This window comes from Tauraco erythrolophus, chromosome 2, assembly GCF_009769465.1.
Source record: "Tauraco erythrolophus isolate bTauEry1 chromosome 2, bTauEry1.pri, whole genome shotgun sequence".
In the NCBI taxonomy this organism is placed as follows: Eukaryota; Metazoa; Chordata; class Aves; order Musophagiformes; family Musophagidae; genus Tauraco; species Tauraco erythrolophus.
This window is the reverse complement of record NC_141466.1, coordinates 87,668,943-87,693,924: the sequence shown is the minus strand read 5'-3', so window position 1 is coordinate 87,693,924 and position 24,982 is coordinate 87,668,943. Positions and strand designations below refer to the sequence as shown.

General features: G+C 37.4%; 1 protein-coding gene across 1 annotated transcript in view; it reads left to right on the top strand.

Annotated features, from left to right (window-relative positions):
- The window catches only part of ARID4B (AT-rich interaction domain 4B), a 96,458-nt gene that overhangs the window by 48,655 nt on the left and 22,821 nt on the right, over positions 1-24,982 (top strand). Inside the window, 9 exon segments of the mRNA XM_086631575.1 lie at positions 727-865; positions 3,610-3,689; positions 5,059-5,132; positions 5,971-6,116; positions 12,117-12,189; positions 13,279-13,373; positions 14,496-14,593; positions 14,814-15,081; positions 16,111-16,283. Coding sequence (XP_086487701.1) covers positions 727-865; positions 3,610-3,689; positions 5,059-5,132; positions 5,971-6,116; positions 12,117-12,189; positions 13,279-13,373; positions 14,496-14,593; positions 14,814-15,081; positions 16,111-16,283 — 1,146 coding nt within the window.

The window sequence follows — 24,982 nt, the reverse complement described above, 5'->3', positions numbered from 1 at the left end:
ACAGGTAATTTTAATTGGAGTAGTTTTACACATTTAGACTCCCCATATGGTTAAAACCAGGTGCAACTTTGTACTGGAACAGTCAAAACAATGAGGCAGAACCTTTTTTAATCAAAATATATTTGCACCTTTGCCCATGTACTTACGTTCCAGCACTTTTGTTCAATGTGAAATTGAAACAGTCATTGAAATGCTTCACTGCACATCTTTAAAGAACTGTTCCAGGATTAATAGACTTCTTTTTCTGTTTGCTATTCATCTTCATAGCTGATGTTTCTTCTTCAGAGATTTGTCCTCTCTCAAGATAGCTTTTTATTCTGTATGGCTGTTAGAGTAAAAGCGTGGAGAGATTAAGAGGAAAATCAAAACAGTTTAGCTTCATGTTCGTCCAAAACTACAACTGCAACAGTATTTTTGAACAGTGCCTCACTAGGGCAGAATTCTTGTTTTGAGTGTCCTGACAGTGCATTTCTGTTCCTCCATGTGGGTGCATGGTGGTGTTTTGTATGGGATTTGCATATATTACACGTAGATGTGCGTTTCTGAGTTTGAGTTGTTTTTTGTAATATCCTTATAAATACTTGTATTAATTTTTATCATAAAACACTTAACAGGCGATTCAGGTCCCTATTATTTATGCCTTTTTGACAATTAGCTTTGGATCTCCTATAAGTATAATAGGCAAATTTTGAATAGTTGAGTTTTAAGTCTTTTTCTGTTGTTTAGTCCTGAAGAAGAATCTTCATCCTCTTCCAGCGATGAAGATGAAGATGATAGGAAACAAAGTGATGAGTTATTAGGAAAAGTTGTATGTGTGGACTGCTTCAGTGTGGATAAAAAGAAAGCTCTATGGTTTCCAGCCTTGGTAAGAGTTTCATCTTTATTTTAATTTTGTAAAGTTTCATTCATTTTCTAGGCAATGAAGAATGAGGTTTTTTTTCATGTTTGATGAGTTAATCTGTATTTTTCTTAGAACTTAATACATTTCTTCAAATTGGACTGTATCATAATAGTCAAAGGAAATATTATATATGTAAGTATGTTTGTTTACAAGAAGTGATTGCTAACATGGCTTTAGTTTTTCCAGGCAGCCAGAGCTTGTTGACCTATTTCCAGCTCAACAGTGCGTTTGGTACTGTTGGATAAAATTTCAGGGCTTTTTTCCTAGGCTATTGCATATTGTTTTTCTGAACTACTAAATTTTATCACGGGAGGAAATATAAAGAAGTGCAAAGAGAGCAGAAGTTTAGTGATTAAGTTTAGTGATTACATAGATATTATTTTTCTAGGTTCAATGTAAACACATTTGATAATAAAATGAAATGTTTTTTCTTTGTCGCTATGGTAGGTAGTGGAGAATTGCAAATAAATTTCTCTTAAAATAACATTGTGGTCTTTTTGAACAAATATTTTCTATCATCCTTTATTCTGATTTCAAGACACTTTTCTACAAATAAACTTCTAATGAAACATCACTATTAGTCTAAGAATTGCATATAGACTGACTAATGTATTTGGAAATTAACGTATTTCCATATGTGGTACCTTCTAGTACCATGCTTTTTAATTATTTGATTATTAATTGTAAATATTGGAATAATTTCTCTCTGGCAATGAAAGCTTAAAATGTTTATCTAATTTCAGGAAGACTTGTGCTCTGCTTTTGAAAAGTTGCCATAGAGCAACATTTTAACTATACGCAACTAACTGTGCAATAGCTCTTAGTTGCAACTTTCCACTTGCCGCCTCCTGTGTCTTGTAATGTGGTTCAGAGGCTTTCCAGCAGGACTTCTTTTGGAAAAGTTGGTGGGAGAGAATGAGTCGTTGAAGTCTTTTTTACAACAAGGGAGAGGGCAGAATATGCACCAAGGAGATACTATGTTCATGACAGATAGCTTTAAGAGAGGTTTTCAGTAATAAACAAGAAAATTGAGCTGTTTCTTTACTGAAAGCTGTCATCAGAATTGATGCAATGTTGCCTACCTCACAGCAGCGCTCTAGCGGTCAGTTAGACTAGCGTGAGCTGTTTGTTTTATGTCACACCATCGGGTTAGCCCTTCTGGTCGTGCACATGACAGCAGGTTCCGTGGCAGCTCTCTGGTAGGTCTTGGGCTTGCATGTGACTAATGTCGTGCTACTCAGGATGGCTGTGGGTCAGGCCCTGAAGATTAACTGAACTGTTGCTTATGCTCCCAAGGTATACTAAAGATATACACTGTTATTTCTTTGGCTTTCATTTGGAGATTGGAATAGCTCATTCTTCATGGAAAGCTTCCTTCAATGAATGAGAAGCAGTAGGGGGATAAAGTTTGAGGGTGGAGCTCGTTGACTCTGAAATAGCTTATCCTAGATTAACTGTTATTTTAGTAATCAGGTTTATAGCTCTGCAAATAAACATCATATTGCATTTAACAAGAAGGTTTGTGCCAAAGAATAGACTTATACCCCAAATAGCTTTTGCTTTTTTTTTTTTAATCCCCTCTCTGTATCTATGCCTCTCCACTCTTGTAAGCAGGTTACCTTTACTGTACCAACAAAGTACTTCTATCTTATTACTGATAAATTTTGCTTTAACTTTATATTATGCTAATGCTGTGTGAATAATTAAATTAAAATTCAGGTTTAATATGCTGAAGAATACATATCCCAGAATTACTTTGTTATTAATGACATTGTGTACAGATACGCTTTTTGTATAAGCACAGAGGACATTGTACAAGTTCATTATGTGAAAAGAAGTTCAGGGATTAGTCTAAACCTTTACAGCAAATAACAGTTAAGATTGGTAGTGGAAACGAATTACTTTGGATATCAGTCCTGTAACCATCATTTGCTGCTCCTTGGGGTTTGATAGCGGCCCAAATTTTCTTAACTTTCAGGGCACTACACGTGTTTTGAGAGACGAGAGATGAGTGATGGAGAGGGTTGCTTTTCTGTTCAAGAAGTCTTGAAACTCAATATATATTTTTTTATTAAATTCCTGAAGCTTTTTAATTTGTGATTTGTATACTGATTTAACAGTATTTAAGTCACTTTTAAAATTGCCACAAATAATTAATCTGTCGTCTCAGTGCTAGACTTGATTAGTCTACCTCTTGAATTAAAGAACCTATAATAATACTTTTACTTGAGGTGCTCTTCTCTCCTAGGTGGATAACTTATGAATCCTCCATTATAAAATTGCAGTTCGTAAATCTTGTATGACTTTGTTTTTGAAACTGTGTGTGATCATATCTTTGCAATTTCTGGAAGTTTTTCAGAAGGGGTCTCTTACTCAGGTGGCAGCACGTGATGGAAGCTCTGTCCTTATAGGATGAGTAGTAGAATAATCTGTAGTGGCATGGCAGGTACTTAACTTTTGTCAGATGGTATTCTTAGTTGCGTCTCTGGCAGCAGCCATCAATTCCCTCCAGGAATCGAGTATGAACTCATCCATTCAGTAGTTTCAGGAGGTCATCACTCCTGTGTTTTGATGGATCTCAGTTGTTCTCATCTCAGTGTTTCTAAAGAGAAATGAGCCCAAAGGGTTTTTGAGAGCATTGGTATGTACTATTACTCTCTTGGTTTTCCTTTTTCTTTCTAAATTTTGCATTTGTAATATCTTTGCAGGTGGTTTGCCCAGATTGTAGTGACGATATTGCAGTGAAAAAAGACAATATTCTTGTTCGCTCTTTCAAAGATGGCAAATTGTGAGTAAGAATGTAGATTTTATTCAATTATTAACCTCTATACCAGTCAAGTAAAATGTAGTATGAGATGTATTGAGTAAAGTACTAAGAATATCAGTAAGTTTCTGCCAAGATTTTTCTAATGTTTAGGAAACTGTTAACAGCCTACATTGTGATGAAATTAGTCCTGAACTTTGTCATTACTAATAATGGGATGCATAAATCTATCTGTCTTAATTTTAATTTCATTGTTACAATGGTGGCAATCAAAGGAGTATTTTGTGACTTCGAGAATGGCCTGAGACTCTTTCCTGCTCTGTTTGGAATAGAGCACTGCTTTTCAGAGATGTGGCCATAAGCTTATCCCACTATAGAAAAAGAGGGTGGGTGGGAGTGTGTGCATGCACACTTGTATGCCACACACACACAGAAATTCTCTTTCTTTTCTTGTGGTGGTAGGGCATATGTTTATCTCAGTCTAGACTACAGCTGTGTGTTATCATGTTCTTTGAAAAGAGCTGTAATACTACTCTAAAGTGGGAAAGAAAATAGAGAAACCTAGAAAACCAGACTGTATGGTGTTTGCAATAGAATAAAGAACTTTCTATTCTTAAACTCACGTTGGTCAGGGAGTGGAGTTGATGGATGACAATAGAATTATTTTTTCTAGGTTTTAGTTTTTAGTTTTCAAGTTGCAGCTATTTATTGTGCGTGGTTCAATTTAACAGTGTTTTTGCAGAAAGGATATTGAAATAGTCAACAGCTTCATTATAGTTTAATTACTTACTAAGTCTAAGCTATTGCTTTACCATTTGATAGTTATTCAGGCATCAGTGCAAGTCGCTGGAGAAACACACATAAGCATGTGCGCACGCACACACACACATACCCCTCACCCCCACAAAGCTGCAGTTCAGATTTGTTTACCTGGATATAGACACAGTAGAAATTAAAAAGTGCTTTGTTCTTTTGATTTGGGAGTCTTTCATTTCATCATGACAATTTATACTAATACTCATTTAAAATGTTTTAAGCAAGGTAGGGTTTTGTTGTTTGTGGATGAGTAATTACTTGTTAAGTTAACATGAGGGATTTTTTTTAAGTAATATGTATTTGGGAGATTCCAGAAACTGCCTGTTAGTGGAAGAATAATTCTTTTAATAAGCAGTGATGCATAAGGATAGTTTAACAAATTTATGTAGAAGTTTTGGTTTTAATCCACTGACTAATACTGCACCAGACTAACACTATAGAATTGTCAAGATATACTTCATATGCATTTTCTGTATGTTTAGTAAGTGTGTTATAGTCTTAGTAATAGCTCTGTATTATACAGTTAATTTAACTTTAAAATATTTTTTTTTTCTTTAACACTTTCTAAATTATCTAGCGTTTCTGTGCCAAGAAAAGATGTTCGGGAGATTAGTGAAACTTCACCAAAGCCTGATGCTTTGTTAAAACAAGGTAAAAATAACTTTCTGTGAGAAAACACATGTGTATGTATTTACTTTGTTATGTAAATTGGACCAAATTTATGGTAGATTGGTTCATGTCTGAAAAATGCTAAAATACAGGATCTTTTCCTATGGCGTAGTATATTGAAGGAGAACACTTCTGAAAAGCTAGAGGAACTCTTTTTGGAAAAAAAAACAAGAAACAAAAAACACTTTACTGCACTTGTTTTAAATGTAGGCATGTCAAACAAAGGATATAATCATGCAGCACATGCTGGCTTTGTAGGTTATTTAGTATTCGGCCTTTTGCATTAGGCCTTCACAGAGTTGTTCTCACCATAGTACCCTTAATAGTTACAAGCAAGTTGTCCTTACGCACTCTCAAGAAACTGGAATTGTGGATTCATTTGAAAGTTTGAGTTTGCATGATCAAACTCGTAGAACTGGCTTGTGCTTATTTCTTCCTCCTTCTCCCTGTTCAATATATGTAAACCACAGCGTAATCCTGTTGGAATAAGCGTTCTCAATTAAATTTTCATATATGCCCTAATAAAGAAGATCCTTATTTGTGTGTATAGACACTAATATGGTAATAATCCTAATAACAGCTCGCAATAACTTGACGTACAGAGAACACGAGGCCAGTTTGGCTGGGTAAGACAAATAAGGATGGACAACGCGGAGTTGTTTATGAAGTTCTTTGAATTTGGGCGTGGAATTATTAATTAGCAGTCTTCCCTTCTTCTCCCCTTCCCCCTAATCCCACGCTTCCGACTACTTTTTTTAGTTAAAACATTTTGTCAAACTGATGCTTCCCGCAGTGCTAACAAATGCTGGACCTTTTACAGCTTTTGACCAAGCCCTTGAATTCCGTAAAAACAGAACTGTTCCTAGTAACTGGAAAACAGAATTGAAAGAAGACAGCTCCAGCAGTGAAGCCGAAGAAGAGGAAGAGGATGAAAAAGAAAAAGAGGATAACAGCAGTGAGGAAGAGGCAAGTGAAATTAGCAAAGTGCATAGATACACAGCTGATAAGAATTAGCAAGACTAGTATTAAAGTAGGTCTTTTTAACATTTGGGAACATTTAATATGTTAACATAGGCAACTGTTTACATAGGCAACATTATTGCCTCTCAGCTTTCAAAATCTTTCTTCAACAAAGATCAGTTAATGTGAAAATATCAACCTGAAAATCTAACAAAAATCTTTTGAGTCACTAAGCAAAAAACATGTAGTCAAAAGACTGAGTCATTAGGGACTAACAAAAAATAGAAATTAAAACTCAAAGGAAGATGCTATTAAGAGTCTTTCCTGTGCTGATATTAATGCAGTGACAGAAGGGGTTGCAGTACCTACTAGGGACTGGACAGAATGACGAAGGGTAGATATTGGTGTCTGCTGTCACGTGTATTGTTTTTTCTAAAAGAAAAATGGTTCCCTTTACTTGTGTGTATCTCTAAATGAAACTTACCTGCCAGCTGTTGAAGGTCTGACTGTCTTCAAACTGGGAAGATCTGTGTAGCTAAAAAGTAATTAAGTTGTTTCTGATAAAGGATATGTAGTGTGTAAATTATTTTTGAGAACTTTAAAACAAAGATTTCTCTCTGTTTTCTTTGAAAACATCAGCAATTATATCTTGCAGCTGAATGTAAATCCAGACTGGCCTTTTCTTTGCACGTGCTGTTTCAGTATTGAAAGACAAAGGAGGTTTTTTTTCACTGATGTAAAACTTTGGGTTTCTTAAGGTGATACTACTTCCTGGGCTATAATGTCAGTCATGTCCCAGATCAATTTCCAGTTCATAATTCACTCTTCCTCCAAATAAACAGTTGTTTGCCCTTCTGCAATAATGCAGTGTGTTGTAGCGTGCAGAAGGGTGTAGTTTCCCTCCATAGTTTGTCTTGCATCTGCTTTATTGTGTATTATGACAGTGTTGATTTATTTTCCCCTTTGTGGCCATGGACTGAGTTCTGTGCATGCTAAAATCATACTATGTAAATGGCTGCTCACATAAATGGTCATAAACTTTTCTCCTGGCTATGGAGCTGTTAGCCTGGTTGTTTTAGCCAACCTGTTGTGGTTTAGCCCAGTTGGCAGCTAAGCCACCACTCAGCCGCTTGCTCACTCCTCCCCCTCAGTCAGGTGGAGAGGAGAAAAATGTAAGGAAGGCCTGGGGGTCACCCATCAACCATGGCCCTGGGGCAAAACGGACTCTGGTTGGGGACAAATCAATTTCATGTGTTGACGGCTCGTTCAGAGAAGATAACAAGAAACAAAGCCAGATCTCAGAAACACCTTCCCTCCACCCCTCCGTTCTTCCCTGCTCTGCCTCCTCCCACAGTGGCACAGGGGGACAGGGAATGGGGGAGTTGCAGATCAGTTCGTCACACGTTGTTTCTGCCACTCCTTACACTCTTTTCCCCTGCCTAGTGGATCCCCTCCTCACAGGACAGCCCACAGACTTCTCCAGTGTGAGTCCTTCCCGCAGGATGCAATCCTTACCCATCAGATTGCTCCGGCACGGGCTTCTTCCCCACAAAGTCATGGCACCTTAGTGAGCTGCCACCCGCTCTAGCATGGGGTTCTCCACGGGCTTCAGATGCCTCTGCGCCTTGTCATCAGCCTCCAGCAGCTCACATAGACCATTCTCTATGACTTCCCTCAGGCACAGGCATCTCTGCTGCAGCGTGGGGTTCTCTAAGAACTGCGGGTGGATCTCTACCGTTAATCTCCACGGGCTGCAGGGGGGCTGCCTGCCATCTCACCACCAGTTGCAGGGGAATCTCAGCTCTGGCACACCTCCTCCTGCTCCATCTTCACTGTCCTTGGTATCTGCATGGCTGTTTCTCTCAGGTCTCAGTCCTCTCAACAAACCTCAGCAGTCCCGACAAGATGAACTCCCAGAAGGTACCCCGGGAGCGGGGCGCTTCGGAGCTCTCCAAGCCGTGCCGCTGCAGTCATCTCCAGTCAGGTAGCGGTGGCCCAGTGTGGGCAGCCACCTACCTGGAGGGCCAGCTGCCCACCTCCCATCTCTCTTCAGTGTAGGTCCAGCCTCAGTTCGGGCTTCTTTGTCCCCATCTTAAATAGGGCATTTGCAGAGGTGCTGATTGGCTCAGCCCTGGCCTGAGGGGATGGGGGGTCTGACCTGGCCAGAAGCTGGTCTGACCTCTTTTGGAGCCAGAGAAGCTCTTCACAGCTACTTACAGGGACCATTTTTTCAGCCCCTCCTGTGCTACCAAACCGCATCATGTAAGGCCAGCACATTAAACTTTTCACAGCTACTTACAGGGGCCATTTCCGCAGCCCCTCCCGTAAACCCAGCACAATACCCATGACTTACCACACATGCAGTCCCCTTCCACCTTTCTTCTCTTTTTTGTCCTGGAAGTATGGAGTCCTACCTCATGTTTGATTTTCTAATTATCTGTTTATTCCTCTGAGCCTCTTGTCCAGAAAAAGATGGAGACAAGAGGAGAGAAGAAAATTAGTGGAAAGAACTTGTTTTCACAGCTGGCTGTGAGGCTGGAAGAGGGGCTTTTGAATCTTTTACTTCCTCTGTACCTTCTGGTGATACTCAAAATCTTTATCTGCCCTTTATCACTTTTTCTCGCACTAGGGTTTGAGAGCTATTTTTGAATTTGTTATCCAACTGCCAGTAATGCAGTAGACTGAAATTCCCATCAACAGTGAAATTATAAAGGAGAAACTGAACTGATTTGGGTCTTCAGTGGTTATGGTCTTTCTCTCAATACATCCTCCCTGGAGATTGTGGCTTTGGCATACCAGAATATTCCTTCTTTTATTCATTCATTTATTTATTTAAAGATTTGCTGGGAGACTGCGAAGGTGTAAAGTAAAAACTTTGCCACCTCTCCATGAGTGGTCAATGACGTGCGTGCTTTCTCTCCACCTGCCTTTGAGCAGATTCTGCAGCCTCTTCTTTTTTTTTTTTTTTTTTTTAATTAGTTTGTGCCTGTAATCTCCTGGCTATCAAGCAACATCTCTTCTCAAACAGGGCTTGTAGGCCTTCTCTTGGGACCTCATAATGCACCCGCAGGTTGTTGTAGTGCTTTCCAGGACATGAAAAATTCTCACTGGTGGCCCTCAGCCCATCCATGTGGTCCTGGTACCCATGGACTGGAACAAAACAAAACAAGCTCTTACATATGTCACCACAGGCTTCATATATAGATGGTCCTATCCTATATACATAGGAGTTGACATGCAAATTCTCTGTAGTTCACCTCTTAGAAGAGGAGTTGCCTTTTTTCCTTTTTTTTTTTTTTCAAATGGAACAGACTGGAAAATGGCTTTCCTTTCCTTTATGAAATCTGACTGTGGGTAAAAGAGTTGATAAAGACTCTGTCTTTTAGTGCTAGGTTATAATACTGTGTGAATTTTGTGTTGCAAAAAGCGTGTTGCTGTTTTCCTAGATTTCATTATCATGCATATAAGCCACTTTCTTTTACCTTTGTGGCATGAGACAGATGCATAGAGACTGCAGAGTGACCTGCTAGCACTATGATTGTCTAACTTAGAAATAACCAATGATGACAGTGTGACATGCCTGCTTCAAACCATTATCTAGGAAACCTTGTTGTCTAACTTCTTGACTGTTTAAGAGATTCTGTAAATGTTTGGAGATTATTAACAGATATTGTTATCATAGTATAATATGTACTGAATGAGTAGAGATTCTGAGAAAATGAAAATGTTTTTCAGAGGCATGCAGGATCTTAAGCTTTCCCCCTTAGCAAGCTTTCCCCCTTAGCACGCTTTCTAAGAAAGCTGGTTTGGTCTCTGTTAGGAAGATTATTAAGGAGTATGCACTTGCCATTCTGGCATCTCTGTGGATTATCACGTTTGTAAGAGTAGTCTTCAGGCGTTGGACCTTATGGTGAGAAAGAAATGGCAGCATTTTATTCAGCCTCTTCACCTTTGCTTTAGTTCTTCTAATATTAAAAAGCATACATTCCTTCTTAAAAGCTTTGTTGGATTTCCTGAAGGTTTAGTTCAATGAGCAACCCCCACCTGCCCCGCCTTCAGCTAAATGCTCCGTGGAACCATTTTCTTATGGCAAGTGTTCTCTTTTTGGTGAGGAACATGAGAAAACCAAGTAGATGCTCATCATCTTTGCCATGATCCAACATACGCTGGTAAAAGTCCTTTTGAAGTGCCTATCGTGTGAGGTAAAAACAAACTCCAAAACTGTATCAATTCCACTCAAGTCATTTGTTCTCTATGATCATACTAAGGCTTTATGATTGCAAGCTGAATCTTTTGCTTGCTAGCAGTGTTTCCTTTACCACCTTTGCGTGTGAAATGGGAATATTCTTAACGAGGCATCTGTCTGTACCGTATACAGGCTGCAGCATCACCTCATAGCTGTCAGTGAAGAATTGCTAGATATGCCTGATTTCTGGTGCTCCCACCCTGAGAGAATGTATCTTGGATGTATATTGGTTGCAGTTCTCTACCCAGCCTGTCCTCCTTGATCACTGAAGTAGCCTGCTCTGAGCTCTTGTCTTGGTTTCAGCCTAAACCACGACAGCTCTGCTGGTATACTAGGTATCAGATAGATGCTCATCACGTAATGCCCCTCACAGAGACTTTCTTCTTGCATTGCCTTTGCAAGACTGTGGAATATATTCATTGTGTTTCTGTTGATAATGATACCTAAATGACAACTGTTTCAGCATAGTTTGAATACTGGTTCTTCACTTTTTGCCTCTTTGCTCTGATAAGTCCTCCAAGTGCATTTAATGGAGAAGAGGAAGTATAGAATAAGAAAAAAACCTACTCAAGGGGTAATAGCTGTAGCCTTCCTTGACCTTGTTTTCAGCCATCCAGCTCTTTATTAAATGGGTTCAGCAGATGTTGTGGGGAGGGTTTTGTTTGTTTGTTTTTCTGTTATGTTTAATAATGATATTCTATTTCTGTTGATTTCTCAACTGTCTTACTATAACTTTAAAGACAATACGTTTTGTCCTCTTGCTTCAGGGCAGGTGAAGCTTTAGTATTTAGTACAAGGAGTCTGTTGAAGAGTGGACAAGATAAACATGGAATGAAAATACACTAAAAAAATAACTTATTTTAGATTTACTTGAATAACTTTTATTAGTTATTTTTGGAAACTTTACAGTTAATATTAAAAATAAGTATGCAGAAAATTAATCAACTTAGATTTGATGTATTGTTTTGAAGTAGCATAGTCGTCAGAATTTGTAAGAATTCTGATTATATTAATATCTTATTGGTACTGGTTGTGGCAAGTCGCATATCCTAAGGAAATTATGAGGTGTTATAGAATAAACCATAGTGCTTTGCTATGAAGCTCCACCGCTTGTTGATCTAAGTAAATCTAATACAAAGGTTTATTAGTGCAATGAACTGAACATCCAAAATATCCATTGTTATTTCAGTTCTGGGATTGATCCTGCTCACCACGAATTCAGCCGGTACCCCATGGCAGTATGCATGCAGTGCCATTGGCTGTGGTTTGCCGGTACTGTGGATTAGAACTCCTAAGAAAGTGCAAGCACCGTTTTCTCTTTCACTTTATCACTGACAGTGACATAACATATCCAGGCATTAAGGAGTCACTTGACTGCAGTAGAAATATACCTGAAATTTCTAATATAATCTCTTGATCATTAATAGTGGTGTCTCCCAAACTTTCTGTGTAAATGGACAAAATTGAGAATACATGTTGAACTACCATATCACTTTACGATACTTCAGTGATCAATCAAAAACCCAATTTCAATGTGTCTTTACAGTTATAATTTTATATATTTTGAAAAACTGTTTGTAAATCTTATTTCCATGTGGTATAGCACTGAGAGCATGTGTCTCTTTGGATAGTGTCATGTTGTTGACTACAGTAAAACAAACTTGAACGTTTTAACCTAAATGATCACTGCTGTATGTTTCTTAATGAAGGATTGTAACTCAAAATGGTGATAATTTTCTTGTGTGCATTACTTTAAAAAGGAGGAAATAGAACCATTTCCTGAAGAACGAGAGAACTTTCTTCAGCAGTTATACAAGTTCATGGAAGACAGAGGTAGGCATTTTAGTCTCTGACTTGTAGAAGCTGACGATAGATGATGTATTGCTTAGCAGTAATTTGAAGAACTGAGTCTGTAAACTAGTAGTGCTTTGTAGTTCAGTTTTAGAAACAGTGAAACTGTATTCATCAATTCTGACTTCCCCACTGTTTAGAAGGTAAGTCTGTCACTTGACTGTTCTCCTAAAATACAGTTGCTTATTCCTGCTTTCAGAAATAAATGGATAGTACCTCATATATCCTAGTATGTTTTCTACTATGTACTTAGAGTGTGTATAGTCAAACGTTTAATATCCTCAATCATATTAATGTATGTACTTAGTTTAATAACTTTAAAATACTTAAATAAAATACAGTTTAACCACCTCCTCACTTTTTAGGATCACGGAAAAAAGCATTTACTTTGTGCTAATTTTCATGTGTGAATCCTGATCACTTAAATGTGTGAGCATTATAAGTAAGGTAGATTGAAATGTTTTTAAAAGCAAATGCCATTTATTATATTAAATCTTTACCAGGTATTTATACACTGCAAGAAAAGTACAATGTCTGTGGAGACAAGGGTGAATGTGTTTGTATTTAAATTAGTATTATAACTAGTTAAATTAATATCTTTTTAATTATGTATGAAGGTGAGTTGAGGAACTTTTTACCGGAGATGACAATGTGCTAGTACAGTAGGATAGGAAGTTTCAGCTCTTTGAAGCTTTGTTCCTGAGGAGGTGTTTTTTGATTTTAGTGAAATGGCTACACTGGTATTTTTAGATTTAATTGTTTCAGCAGGTGAAATAAAAATATGTATAATATAGGTAGCGAGAAAAGTTTCATCATTCATGCATGTTCAGTAATATATGCAAGAATGCATATGTATGAAATAAATGACATTACTGAACTACAGGGAAAGTGAGTTATTAAGACTCTTGAGTTTGTTTAGTTTCATGAAGAGGAAGTACCAGAGACATGAGGTGGTCAGAGGGAGGGGTTTACAATACTGTATTTGTTAGTGTGGTAGTCCATATGATGTGGATTTCATGTTATTCTGAAAAAAATACTTCAAAACACTGTAATAACTGTCTTTGTTTACAGGGACTCCTATTAATAAACGGCCTGTATTAGGATATAGAAATTTGAATCTTTTCAAATTATTCAGACTTGTACACAAGCTTGGAGGATTTGATAATGTGAGTATTAGTATGATGAGTATTCCAGAGCCATAAAATCTGAGAATACTGTTTATTGTTGTTTAAGTTGTGATAAAGAAGAATCTTACACAGGAGCTTTAGACATATGAAAATTGAATACTACAGCTACATAAGACACTGTAGCTCTGAAAAATATGCTTTAACAGGAACCAGAAACTAATTATATTCTAAATAAATTACACATCTACTCAGCATGGCTAATTATTGCTGCATAAAATCAGTCAGCATGTGTGTTTTTGTGATATTTCAAGAAATGTTTGTCTGATAAAAGTATTACCTCAAAAAGTGAAAAGAGTCACTACTCAATAAAATCTCAAAGACAAGGAATCTAGTTTTAAGGTCTGATGTGAGGCTCTTAATTCCTATCTATTCTGGGCAGTATATAGAAGAATGTGCTGACTGGGATTAGTGGGATTGGTCTTGGAGCAGTAATTGAAGCATATGGAATTCATGGCCAAGCAGATTCTGTTACTGCTTTGGACTGCTGCCCATGAATTTAGCCTGTCGGTTGAGGAGGTGTGTTTGTGCAGTTGACACCTGTCTGATACACAAGAGAGGATCTTGTACTTCGGTATTGGCAGTGTATCTGCTTTACCTTCACAGATGGTTGGAAATGGGCATATCACACTGTGACAAAACTTCGACACCAAAGGGCATATTAAGGACATACAGTGGCTACTAGTCTTTCAGTATCTGGTGCAGTACTGCCGGGGCTGAGTATTGTTAATGCTTTGAATGAATTTTTTCTTTCCAGCTTAATTTGAATTTCAGCTCCAATACTTAAAAATTACTTTAAAAACAAAACAAAAATGATGTACTGATTTTACTGATCTATGTATTTTATTTCCTTTGTTTTATTACCACCTGGAGAGGAAAGCCTGCTGTGGCTTACTGAAACGCAGAAATGCTAAATTGCTTAAAGTAGTTATGTTAGGCTACAGTTTGCATTACAGTGAAATACTGTTGTGTGTGATAAATAGTAATTTTGTAGATCACAGGAAATTACTTGTAATTATTTTCCAAAGCTGTAAACTTTGTCGACTTAGTCTTTTTTGTGTCAGCGAGTTAATTCAAAAACCATGACTTCGTTTTCTTTAATAGATTGAAAGTGGAGCAGTGTGGAAGCAAGTTTATCAAGATCTTGGAATCCCTGTATTGAATTCAGCTGCAGGATATAATGTTAAATGTGCATACAAAAAGTAAGTGATAAAGCTATGAAGTTTGTGCTAAAACAGCACTAGAACGAACTGAAGTGATCCTGCGTGGTGATATAAGTGGTAATATACATAAAGTCCATAACTTTTTGGTTATAATACAGTTTTTTAGGCTTTAAACATACTGTTCATATTTAGCTTCTGCTAGGTAGCATGTTCTTTCTTGAAACAAACTTGCTTATCGCAAGCAATTTTTTTCTTTTAGATATCTCTATGGTTTTGAAGAGTATTGTACATCAGCTAACATTGAATTTCAAATGGCATTGCCAGAGAAGGTGACAAGCAAGCCTTGTAAAGACTGTGAAAAAGAAAAAGAATTGAAGATGCGTGAAGAACCAGAGCAGGATGTAAAAGAAATAAAAGTGGATAAGGAGGAGCGCAAGCAGGAGGAAGTAGCAATAGTACAACAAGAAGAAAAAAAGTTATCTGAGAATGATAATGAAAGTAAAGAAAATGATAAGCCCTCTGTTCTGGTAAAATATTTTAATGTTTATGTTATATCCTGTTCATAAAGTCAGGTGGTGTGTTGATAACCGTGAATTCATGTCAAGATTGAAATCTCCATAATGGATTTAAACCAAGACAAAACCATGCTGTAAACCTAGTTCAGAACAACACGTTTGAGCCATCTTTATTCCTAGTGTCCGTTTTAGGGGATCATGATGTCAAAATGTCTGACTTGTTAGGAAGCAGCTGCAACATTCCACTTGTTTGGGGGCCTCCCAGGTCAAATGGAGACTAATTAGTGTGCAGCTTTATCATGATCTGGGTAATGCATGCTCACATCTAACTACACTGCTACTGCTTCTGTTTGGCATTTAGCTGTGCTTCCAAGCTGCCATAAATCTTGCTTTTACTTCTGCGCCCCAGTGAAACGAGTGAAGTCTACAAGGACCTGGGCCATATGACGTACACAGTGGTCTAATATAGTTCAGTGGTCCAGAGAGACAAATTATAGCTTTTCCAAATCCTGTGTTGATTCGGTGGTTTAAGCAAAGGAAGCCCAGGGCAATAAGCTGGAGTGCTGTGCTGTGCAGGCTGAGCAGTTTGCTCTGGAAGCAGTGTAGCTCCTCAAGCCAGTGTGCGACAGAACCGTAATGCTTCTGCATGTAAGTGGCAGCCAGCCCTGGTCTGTTTGCTTGTATTAACTCCAGAGCGAATACCAGGTGGGCCAGGACTGATATCTCGGCATCCTAAGTGAAAACATCCCCTGTGAAGTGTTTGTTCATCTTAGGGATTGCTGTGCATTTCAGGTCTAAGAGCAGCATGCCTACATCATTGTGACAAAACTAGCTAGGACACTGGCTGCAACTTCAAAGTCTGTTACGTGTAGCTTGAGATTTTCGGAAGGAAAACCAGCACAGGTGCTGTAATTTTAGAACAAGCCTTAGACTCTAGATTTTTTTTGTTCGTATAACTTTAGTGTGTTTTGTCTGCCTTTTCTTAAATCCTTTGTATTTTTATTTCACCTTGTAAGTTAACTGAAGGTTTTATTATCCTAGGGAAACAAAAAAAATCTGCCTGATTCTGTGTATACTCAGCCTGATCAAGAAAAGGACTTAAATATAATCAAAGCTGAAGATGAAACCAAACTAGACGATAAAGAGGAGGAGAAGATTAAAGAAATGGAAAATCCTACCATAAATGCAGATGCTGAAGAAAAAGAAAAATCAGGGTAAGTTACACTGTTTATAATCAGCTAAGACATCTGATGTGCGTTCGTTAATTTTACTCTTGTAACTTGAACTTCAAATCAGACATCCCTGTCGCAAATTACACTCGTATCTTCCAGAGACCTGTGTTTTCCTAAATTTGTTGTGGTTAGGGCCATTGAAGTTTGTGGATATAGTTTAGCAGGGAGGAAGGCAGCTTAAGTTTTTACAGGGTCCAGGCCTAAATATTTATAAGCTGAGTGAGAAACGAACGTATAAAGCATAGATGACTATTTGATTTAGAGCAAAAATATTGCAGCCATTGCGAGTAGTATTTGTCTACTTAATTTTGGTACAAGTATATCACAAACTTACGATTTCCAGCTTTTGCTGTTGGACAGTGATGTGTTATGTGTAACATGAGAAAAGATGGAAGTACCTTGCATCACTCAGTAACAGCTTTGCCATTGAGTAGGCATGATACTGGCAGGAGTCTCTTGTGCAGTCCTGCAGAAAGGAGTTTTGGAAGTAGGAGATGGAAGTAATAGGGATGCTGAGGGCCATGTAATCAATGGATGTGTGCAGGTGATCTCTCATTTGCTTTATGGAATGGGCATGTTTTTTTATTTCGTATACAAAAAAAAAACAAACCACAAATGGTTTTGGCAGCCATGCAGGTAAAAAAAGTTTAAAACAGAATATAGTCCTCACTAATTCTAAGTGTGTTAGCAATTTATATTCTTGCAATTAGGACCCTCATACAGCATGATTTCAAGTGATAAGAACACAAAAATGGCTGTTACAAGTCAGATCTAAGGTGTCTTTTAATACAGTATCTTGTCTTCAACAAAAAGCAATAACAGATGCTTAAAACAGAAGCTATTACAAGAGGCAAAGCAGATAATGGCACCTCCTTATACTTTCACAGCAAACTTTATATCAGGAATGGGTTTTGTACTTAATACCAGCTGTTGCCTGACCACTAATTCCCTTGTTCATTCCAGCAATCTTTGCTATTTAGTAGATCAGCTGTCTTAATCTTCTGTCTAAATGTCATCAACTCTTAATGCTTTTTCTGGCCCTTTAAGAGTTGTGACAGAATGGCTTAGTTCAGTATATTGATTTCTAATTCATCGGTGGTAGCTCTTTTTTATTTTATTAAGGGTTTTGATTTCCATATAACAGATTCTGGAAGGATCCTTATGTAAAATGCTTATGTCTTTCTAAATATTTTCAGTGAGATTACATTGGCAATTTCTGTAACTCAGAATGTGGAATACAGAAGAATCAAGTTTACCTGAATTCAGTTAAAGAGCCTTTTTTCTAGAATGTGATTTAATTTGTATTCTATGTGATTTTTTGTTTTTTAAAAGACTAATTGATGAAACCTGTTAATGTTTGCCATTTTTAAGGTGATGTAGATGAGTTGTAATATAACAGGTTTGCTAGATTTTCAGAATTGTTAGACTGATTTTACAATGCCACTTTCAAAATAGGTAACTAGATAGGTGAAAAACCTTACCCTTCTTAGAGAATAGGAGTTTTTAAAGTTCCCTAATTGTGTATTTGTATGCGCGTATGTTTGAGACATTAACTTTGTGCTTATTTATACACTTGGAAAGTGCAGTGGCTTAATACTTACCATGCTACTATAATCAATGGTACATAAAATTATAAGCTGCGTTTGCTTTTCAGTAATTCTTTATTGTTCATTGTTTTTTTTAAAATCCTGATTCAATGTCTATTTGGGTTATTTATGGTATTAAAAACAGTTACGAATTTTCATAGTTTTTTATTTATGAAAACAACAAAAACTGTAGAAAATAGTATTTCCTCTTAATTTTTCTCAGTTCATCTGATGGTAATTGAGTTCTTTTCTCTCTCCTGCTCTTTACCCATCCAGTAAAAACTCTTCTAACTAGTATTTTGCTGTTGTGATTTATAAAAGATTTTAACGAGTTACTTAAAATAGAAAGTGTAGCTCTAAAAATAGATGTAGGTGGTGATATGGTCATTGCTGGGGATATATTTCAAGGACTGGTTTAAACTTACAGAAAAGAAACATTTGTAGCAGTTAATAGTCTGTAAGCATTTATAAGTGATAGTACTGTAGTAGCACTGTTAGCATGATTACTTTTTCTTTATTCCCTCAGAGACTGATAGGAAGTACAAAATGCACTTGTATCAGCTTTAAAGAGTTTTAAAAAATGTCACTGTCATCCTAAATGCTACACAATGTTTTTAGTGTTTATACCATAAATGCATAAAGGGGTTTTGTAAGCCTGGTATGCTGGTGAGGACGTTGTACTAGATATCGTACTCCCCCTATCCCCAACTCTATGGGTTAGAAGTGGCAAAAGTTATACAGAGGGAGAAATGCTGTGGTTTGAATTCTTGTCGAACTAAAATATAAATGAAAAATGCATTTTTGTAGGTGGAAAACTAATCACACACACACAAAAAATACTCAAATGTAATGAAAATAGATCACTCTGAACTGATTCTTTTGTTAATGTATTTAAAATATATTCCTGGAACCTTTTTTAAGTTATGGACCATCTGTCTTTCACAGTCCTAACCAAGTGGCCAAACAAATGAAATCTTATCTTTTAGAAGGCGAACTTGTAGAGTTTGCTATTTGAATTTATGTCCGTAGGACTTTTGGCATCTTCATGTAGCTTGTTTGGGTATAAGGTACAAGGAACTGAGAGGACAGAAGAACTTCTGGGTGTCTTCTTGCTGAATTTCTGTTGGGTGGACTGAATCTAATTCCCAGCTTCCAGATCTCAGGAAGTACTACTGGAAGCCAGAGTTGTTTATTTTCCACAGGTTTTGTTTCTCTGTGCAACCCGATGTGTCTCAACCCTTTGAGATTGCTACCACTTGAATCCTATGGTCCCTTCTGCACAGACTTTAACGATAATGATGAACAAGAAGAAAAGCTGAATGTGATTCTCTTCCTTTCTTCCCCAGAGTGCCTGTTTCTTGCCTGCTTCTGTATCTGTGAACACTGAGAACAGAGATTTGAAGGCAGCTTACCCCTTGTTCTATACATGTTTTTCTTGTTTTTTCTGTGGCTGGTGGAAGATGCATGTGCTAGATACAGTTTTATGCAACTCCTAGTCATAAAAACTGAAAAAAAAGGCCAGCAGTGTGTTATTTCTCATTGGCCTGTACCAGAGGGATCTTTACAAAAATGGTTTTGTAAACCCGTCCTTTTCCCTAAGGTATAAAAAGGTATTCAATCTTATTCAATGAATTAACAAGAAAGTTTAAAATGCTCCTTATTTTGAAGTTCCTTCTATCTTCATGTTGTGGAAGTAATGGTCTTGCATTGCAAGTTAGTGCACTTTTCCTTTGTAGCATCTAGCATTAACTGTTGTAACTATTCAAAGACTTGAGTCAGAGCCAACAAATTGAGCCCCAAGGGGCTTTTCTACACAATGAACAGTGTAGACAGTTGAATGTGTTCCAGGAGACTGAGGCCAGAAGCCTAGCAGAGTTTTTAAAAGGTGTGGGTTTTTTAATATAAGCTAATAAAATAAAAAGTAAGTCTTTAAAGATTTCATCGTAGATACAGTTTGTGAACTGAAGTGGAGGGTAATTGCTAGTTAACTGGTATTAGTAAGAAATTTTTTTCCCAGATGATTAATTCAACTCTAAGGTTGTTTAGGGTTTTTTTGGTTGTTTGTTTTTTAACACTTTGCTCTAAAGCACCTGTGACAGGCCGCTGTCAAGAACTGTATACTGAACTGGAAGGTTAAGTGCTCAGAATCTGGATAATAATTTTTATTTTCCAACGAAAATTTGTGTCATACTTGTATGTTGGTAGTACTTGGATTTTTGAGGTGACCAGGCAGAATTCTTTTAACTAATCCCAGTTACGGTACAGAAAGATTGCAAGAGGCTTTGTCCTTGTGTTTTCCTTCTTTTGGCTTAGGTACTGCCTTAACTCTAACACCAGGAGGGGCTGCCATCTCTGGATCCTTACCCTGCCCTTTCTCACCAGGCTGTCGTTTTCAGCACTCACAGATAGTTCTTACTTGGACTTAAGAAACTTCTTGGGTTTTTTTTGTTTCTTCCTTGAAAACTGCCTGCTTTTTTATTTCCTCCAAGGAATGCATGAACAAATGTTCTTGAAGAATACTTTAGAAACCTAAACGCTTCAGGTTGTCTCATACTGCCAGTTTAGGTCTTCAGGCTGTGGTTTTCTGGGAATTGGTACTGTCGTGTTTTGACAATACCACAAGGAGAAAATGCTAAACCTCTTTGGCTAATAATTTTGGATGGAGTTAAACCATTCATTCACATGCAAGGGAAAAATCTTAATCTTATAACTGTTACATACATCGTTACATGCAGTGGTAGCATTTCCCCTCCTACAAGCAGTAGGAGGGAGCTAGGAGTAATAAAAGCAGTAGTTGAGAACTAGATTAAGATGAGCATTGTTTCATGTGAAGGGTTTTACTAGGGTTTATTAGCCTTGTAAGGTAGGGTGACTACATGCTGTGCCTGTGCTGGTGATGACTTCTATTTGTACAAGAGTTAAATTTTCTGGAAGCACTTGATGGGGATTTTCTGAAAGCAATTTACAACGGGATTATGTAAGAGTCAGAAGCTCCATTTCACGTATGGGAGATAACAGATTGTTAGAGGCAATGTTTTCTTCAGTTCCTTATCTGTTAAAATGACATATCAAAGCTTTATGGAGGTGAATCTAAAATGGTAGCAGGAAGGTTAAAATGTTTTGGAGTGAAGGAGATTTGATACAGGAGGCATATCTTCTAGCTTCTGGATTAGTGTTGAGAACTATATATCGGGATAGCTTTCTCCAGTCTGATTTGGGTTTATATGGAATTGATTAGCTTGGGAGAAGGGAGAGAAATGCATCGTGTTCATTGCACAGTTGGTGTGAACATCTGCTCTGAATCTTAGACTGTTGGTGTGTATGCAAAAAAATACATTTTTAAGAAGCGTGCTTAGGTAGTTTCATTTATAGGAATATATTTCTCTGTTCTCATTTGTGATGTGTGTTATATTCCATTGTATTCCAGCTGCCTTTGTGTTGGGAAGGAAGTTTTTGTAAAGTCATGTTTTCAGAAACAGTCTGATAATTTTTTTCTTAATATAGAATACGCACTGATACATACATATATGTAAGGATTGCTTTTGATACAGCAATAAGCTGCTAATGACACAATAATAAAGCGTAGAGTGGCAGTATAAATGTACCAGTCCTATGTGCGCATCACATTGAATGGAAGAGAGATGTCTTTGATGTGGAAAAAGTGCTTTTGTCATCCTGTTTTACATAGCTTATGGTCACTACAGAGGTTATTAGCCATGGTAGCTGTCAGTGAGACTTATGTGTGTGGGTGAGCCCTTAAACATTCATCAAATACTAGATGTTTTCAAGCTCAGCGTGAACCAGTGCCATAAAAATGAAAAGTGCTGTACTTCTCAGCCAGACTCTGAGCTATCCATTATCCTTTCGAGGAGTGTTTCAAAATACTTAAAAAAAAAACCCAACCTTTGCTGAATGATTAGAAGCAATAACATGAGGTCCTTTCATTTGTCTTCTCCATAGCAGCAGAGGAAAACCCTGGTTACAGAGTACGCGCTTGCATGAGGTCCAAGTGTACTGTACTACTCTCAGATGTGACTCAAATCAAATTAGTTGTTGTTCCCCTTCCCTCAGAATGATGGACCATAACTGCATTTATTCAGATTTTCTGTGTGTGTAGACAGAAGTTATTTTTAGGTTTTCTTTGCAACTTCAGAGGGAAGACAAATACTGGTGATTTTTTTTGGTTTTGTTATTTTATTTAATAGAATGTGAGATTCTGGTGTCTTGCCATAAGTACAGGTCTTGATGGCCTCTCTACCTTAAAACTTCAGAGCATCTTAATACAGGTGTGATTGAGGAGTCAAGACTCCTTCATAACTCTGACTATCTTCCAGCTCTGTATTATGTGAAGTAGAGGTTAAATAATGCGCTAGGATGAGAAGGGAAAAAAGAGGGAAACAGAAATAGAAGCTAATTGCTAAACTTGAAGTGTCAATTACACTGGAGTTTTTTTCTGCTAGTGATTCAATTAACTGTAATGACTTAATTGAACCAATAATTGAAATAATTTTTGCTTCCTCAAGTTTTAGAATAACCCCTGAAAAAAATAATCTTGCATTTGCCATCTCACCTGCTGCGTGTGCCAGCGTGGTGTTTCAGGGGAAGTGTCTTGGAGTAGGGTTAGGTTTGCTGCAAAAGAGGGATCCTCGGAGGCAGATCCAATGCTCCAAATCACACCCTGTCTCATAGGTTTCACCTGGGCTTTGTGACAATGCTGTATTTAGTGCCAGAGGTTGTGGGTTGAAAGATGTTTGCATGATGTTGGAGTTCCTTTAGTGATGTAATAGTGAGCGCTGTTTCATCTATTAACAACATCTACTCATTGATATACTTACCCTCATTATGAGTTTGTTGGTGTTAAATCTTTATATTAACTGGAAATTACCTGCCATATGTGTATTTTTGAACACTTGCAGTATTTTTAGCCTTTCAACAATTTCACGATGTCCTTTGGAACTGCTGATGAGCGATATTTGTGTGATGTAAATGTTTTAATGGTTTTGCTTTATTAATAAATATTTTTGCATTTCAATACATTAATTTCTCGCTTCTGAAGGTTCATGTTCCCATTCCGTGAGAGATGGGGTGAGGGTATTCTTTAGTCTGCAGTTGTAACTGGAAATGCTTTTGAGTTCTCCTGATGAGCTTTCCGGTTTGGTTTCTGGAACACAGTTACACTTGTATTGAGGTGTCTTTTGTATGATGTGCATGCACATCTGCTGCTGCTGCTGCCTTGTTTCATCAGCTGCTGCTTGGCTTGTTCAAATTGTTGCAGCTTTACGACAAATACTGCTTGTTACTGTTTTTAGGTTGACAATTGTTGTCTGCTGCCAAGAGGCTTGTTTGTTTCTTTTGTTTTCTTTTTTTTCCTCCCTCTCCAAAATAGGATTTTCACTAAACAGCATTAAAGGAAATCTGATGTTCTTTTGCATATGTACATGGACAAATGAGATCATAACTCTGCATGCTGGATGGCTGCGATCATAATTTTGTCTTACAAACCTCTGTTTTGTGGCAGTCATGGCTTCTCCTTCATCTGCACTGCCAGATTTGAGCTTTCTATGGCCCTGTGAAACAATATCTTTTCTTCCTTGCAACCATTGAAATATGTTTGGGTTTGTGTTTGTTTTGTTTTGTGGTTTTGTTTTTGGTGGGTTTTTTTGTGAGGTTTTGTTGGTTTGGTTTGGTTTGGTTTTGTTCTAGGAGCTATATGAGTACACTTGTGGTTTTTTTCTGCTCCAAAATGGTGAATGTTCTTTGCTTTTGTTTGGTTTCCTAAAATCTCCATCTTACGATTGCTAACCAAATCACTCCTTAGAACACTTTAATTGCAGCCATCTCTGCTTCCATTTTGCTTTTGCTTCTTGATATTCCTTCCACTTACGTGCAATCTGCTCTTCACATCTACTTGACCATCCAAGTTACTCAATTTCACAATGAGGATTTAACATGTCTCTTCCAGAGAAATTCTGGTATTGTCATGGAGTTTTTGTAGAATATCTGTTGGTACACCAAGAAAGCTATAGGATGATTAAGGTGAGAGAGACTCCAAACTTGTTCAGCTTCTAAAGAGCCACTGGTATTATAATTTCCAGTGTCTGGAAAATCCTAAATCTCCATTGTAGGCATGCTTTTCATTGCAGACAGCATTCAAGGATTGTGCCACTAATTCTTGAGGGGGGAGGGGGTGGGAATTCTGGCAAAATTTGGTTTGTTACAATTCTGAAAACTCTTGTTAGTAATAGATAATAATAATAAGCTCATCTTGTTCTCAGAGCAGTGGTGACTCTGCTCCTGATGCCAAGTTTTTAGCTTTTGTATGATAATAAATGTTAAGCTGAAATTAGCTAGAATTTTTGATTTAGTGCAGCAGAGAGTATAATTTAAAAGCAGTTAAATTACTGGTTGATGCTTTATGTTGTTAGCTGTGGAATTCTGTTCAGGATTTTTTCATCTGAGTCTTTGGGGACCTTTATTCGTGATTTCTTTGGGAAGTGAATTTTGCCATATGATGTGTAGTGGAGATGAAGTGAGCTTTCAAAGCTCATTCATTTATGTTGCGTTTTTAACTCTGGTGGTTTTAACTTCACTAGCAAAGTAGCCCACTGAAAGTATATAATAAGTTCAAAGTCTTGGCTTTCCAGAACAAAACCGTCTGGTCCATGTCATATATTCCTGAATAGATGTATCTTCTGTGATTTGGTTTAGTTAATACACCAACAGAGAGGGAGTTTTTATGTGGTGTATGCACACATATATATGTACCTGTATATTTGTGTGTGTATATATACATGCGGCAACATTCACATCTGAAGTCATTTCACTAAGTCAGTGTGGTTACACTACAGTTGAATTAGCTTATTCTGAATTCTCTTTTGCCAGCTAACTCGATAAAGTACTGCAGTTTAATTTCTGCAAAGGAGCATTTGAATAATTAAAATGTTGTTTGAGAGAAAGTAGCTTAGCCTATCTGAGTATTTTCTACTGAAAATTCCATGGAAAGATTTAGATCATTAATATAGACTTGTGTTTGTGAGGTTAACTTTAATATTGGTGTGAATCGGACTTGGAGCAGCACTTACCTTTTCTTACCCA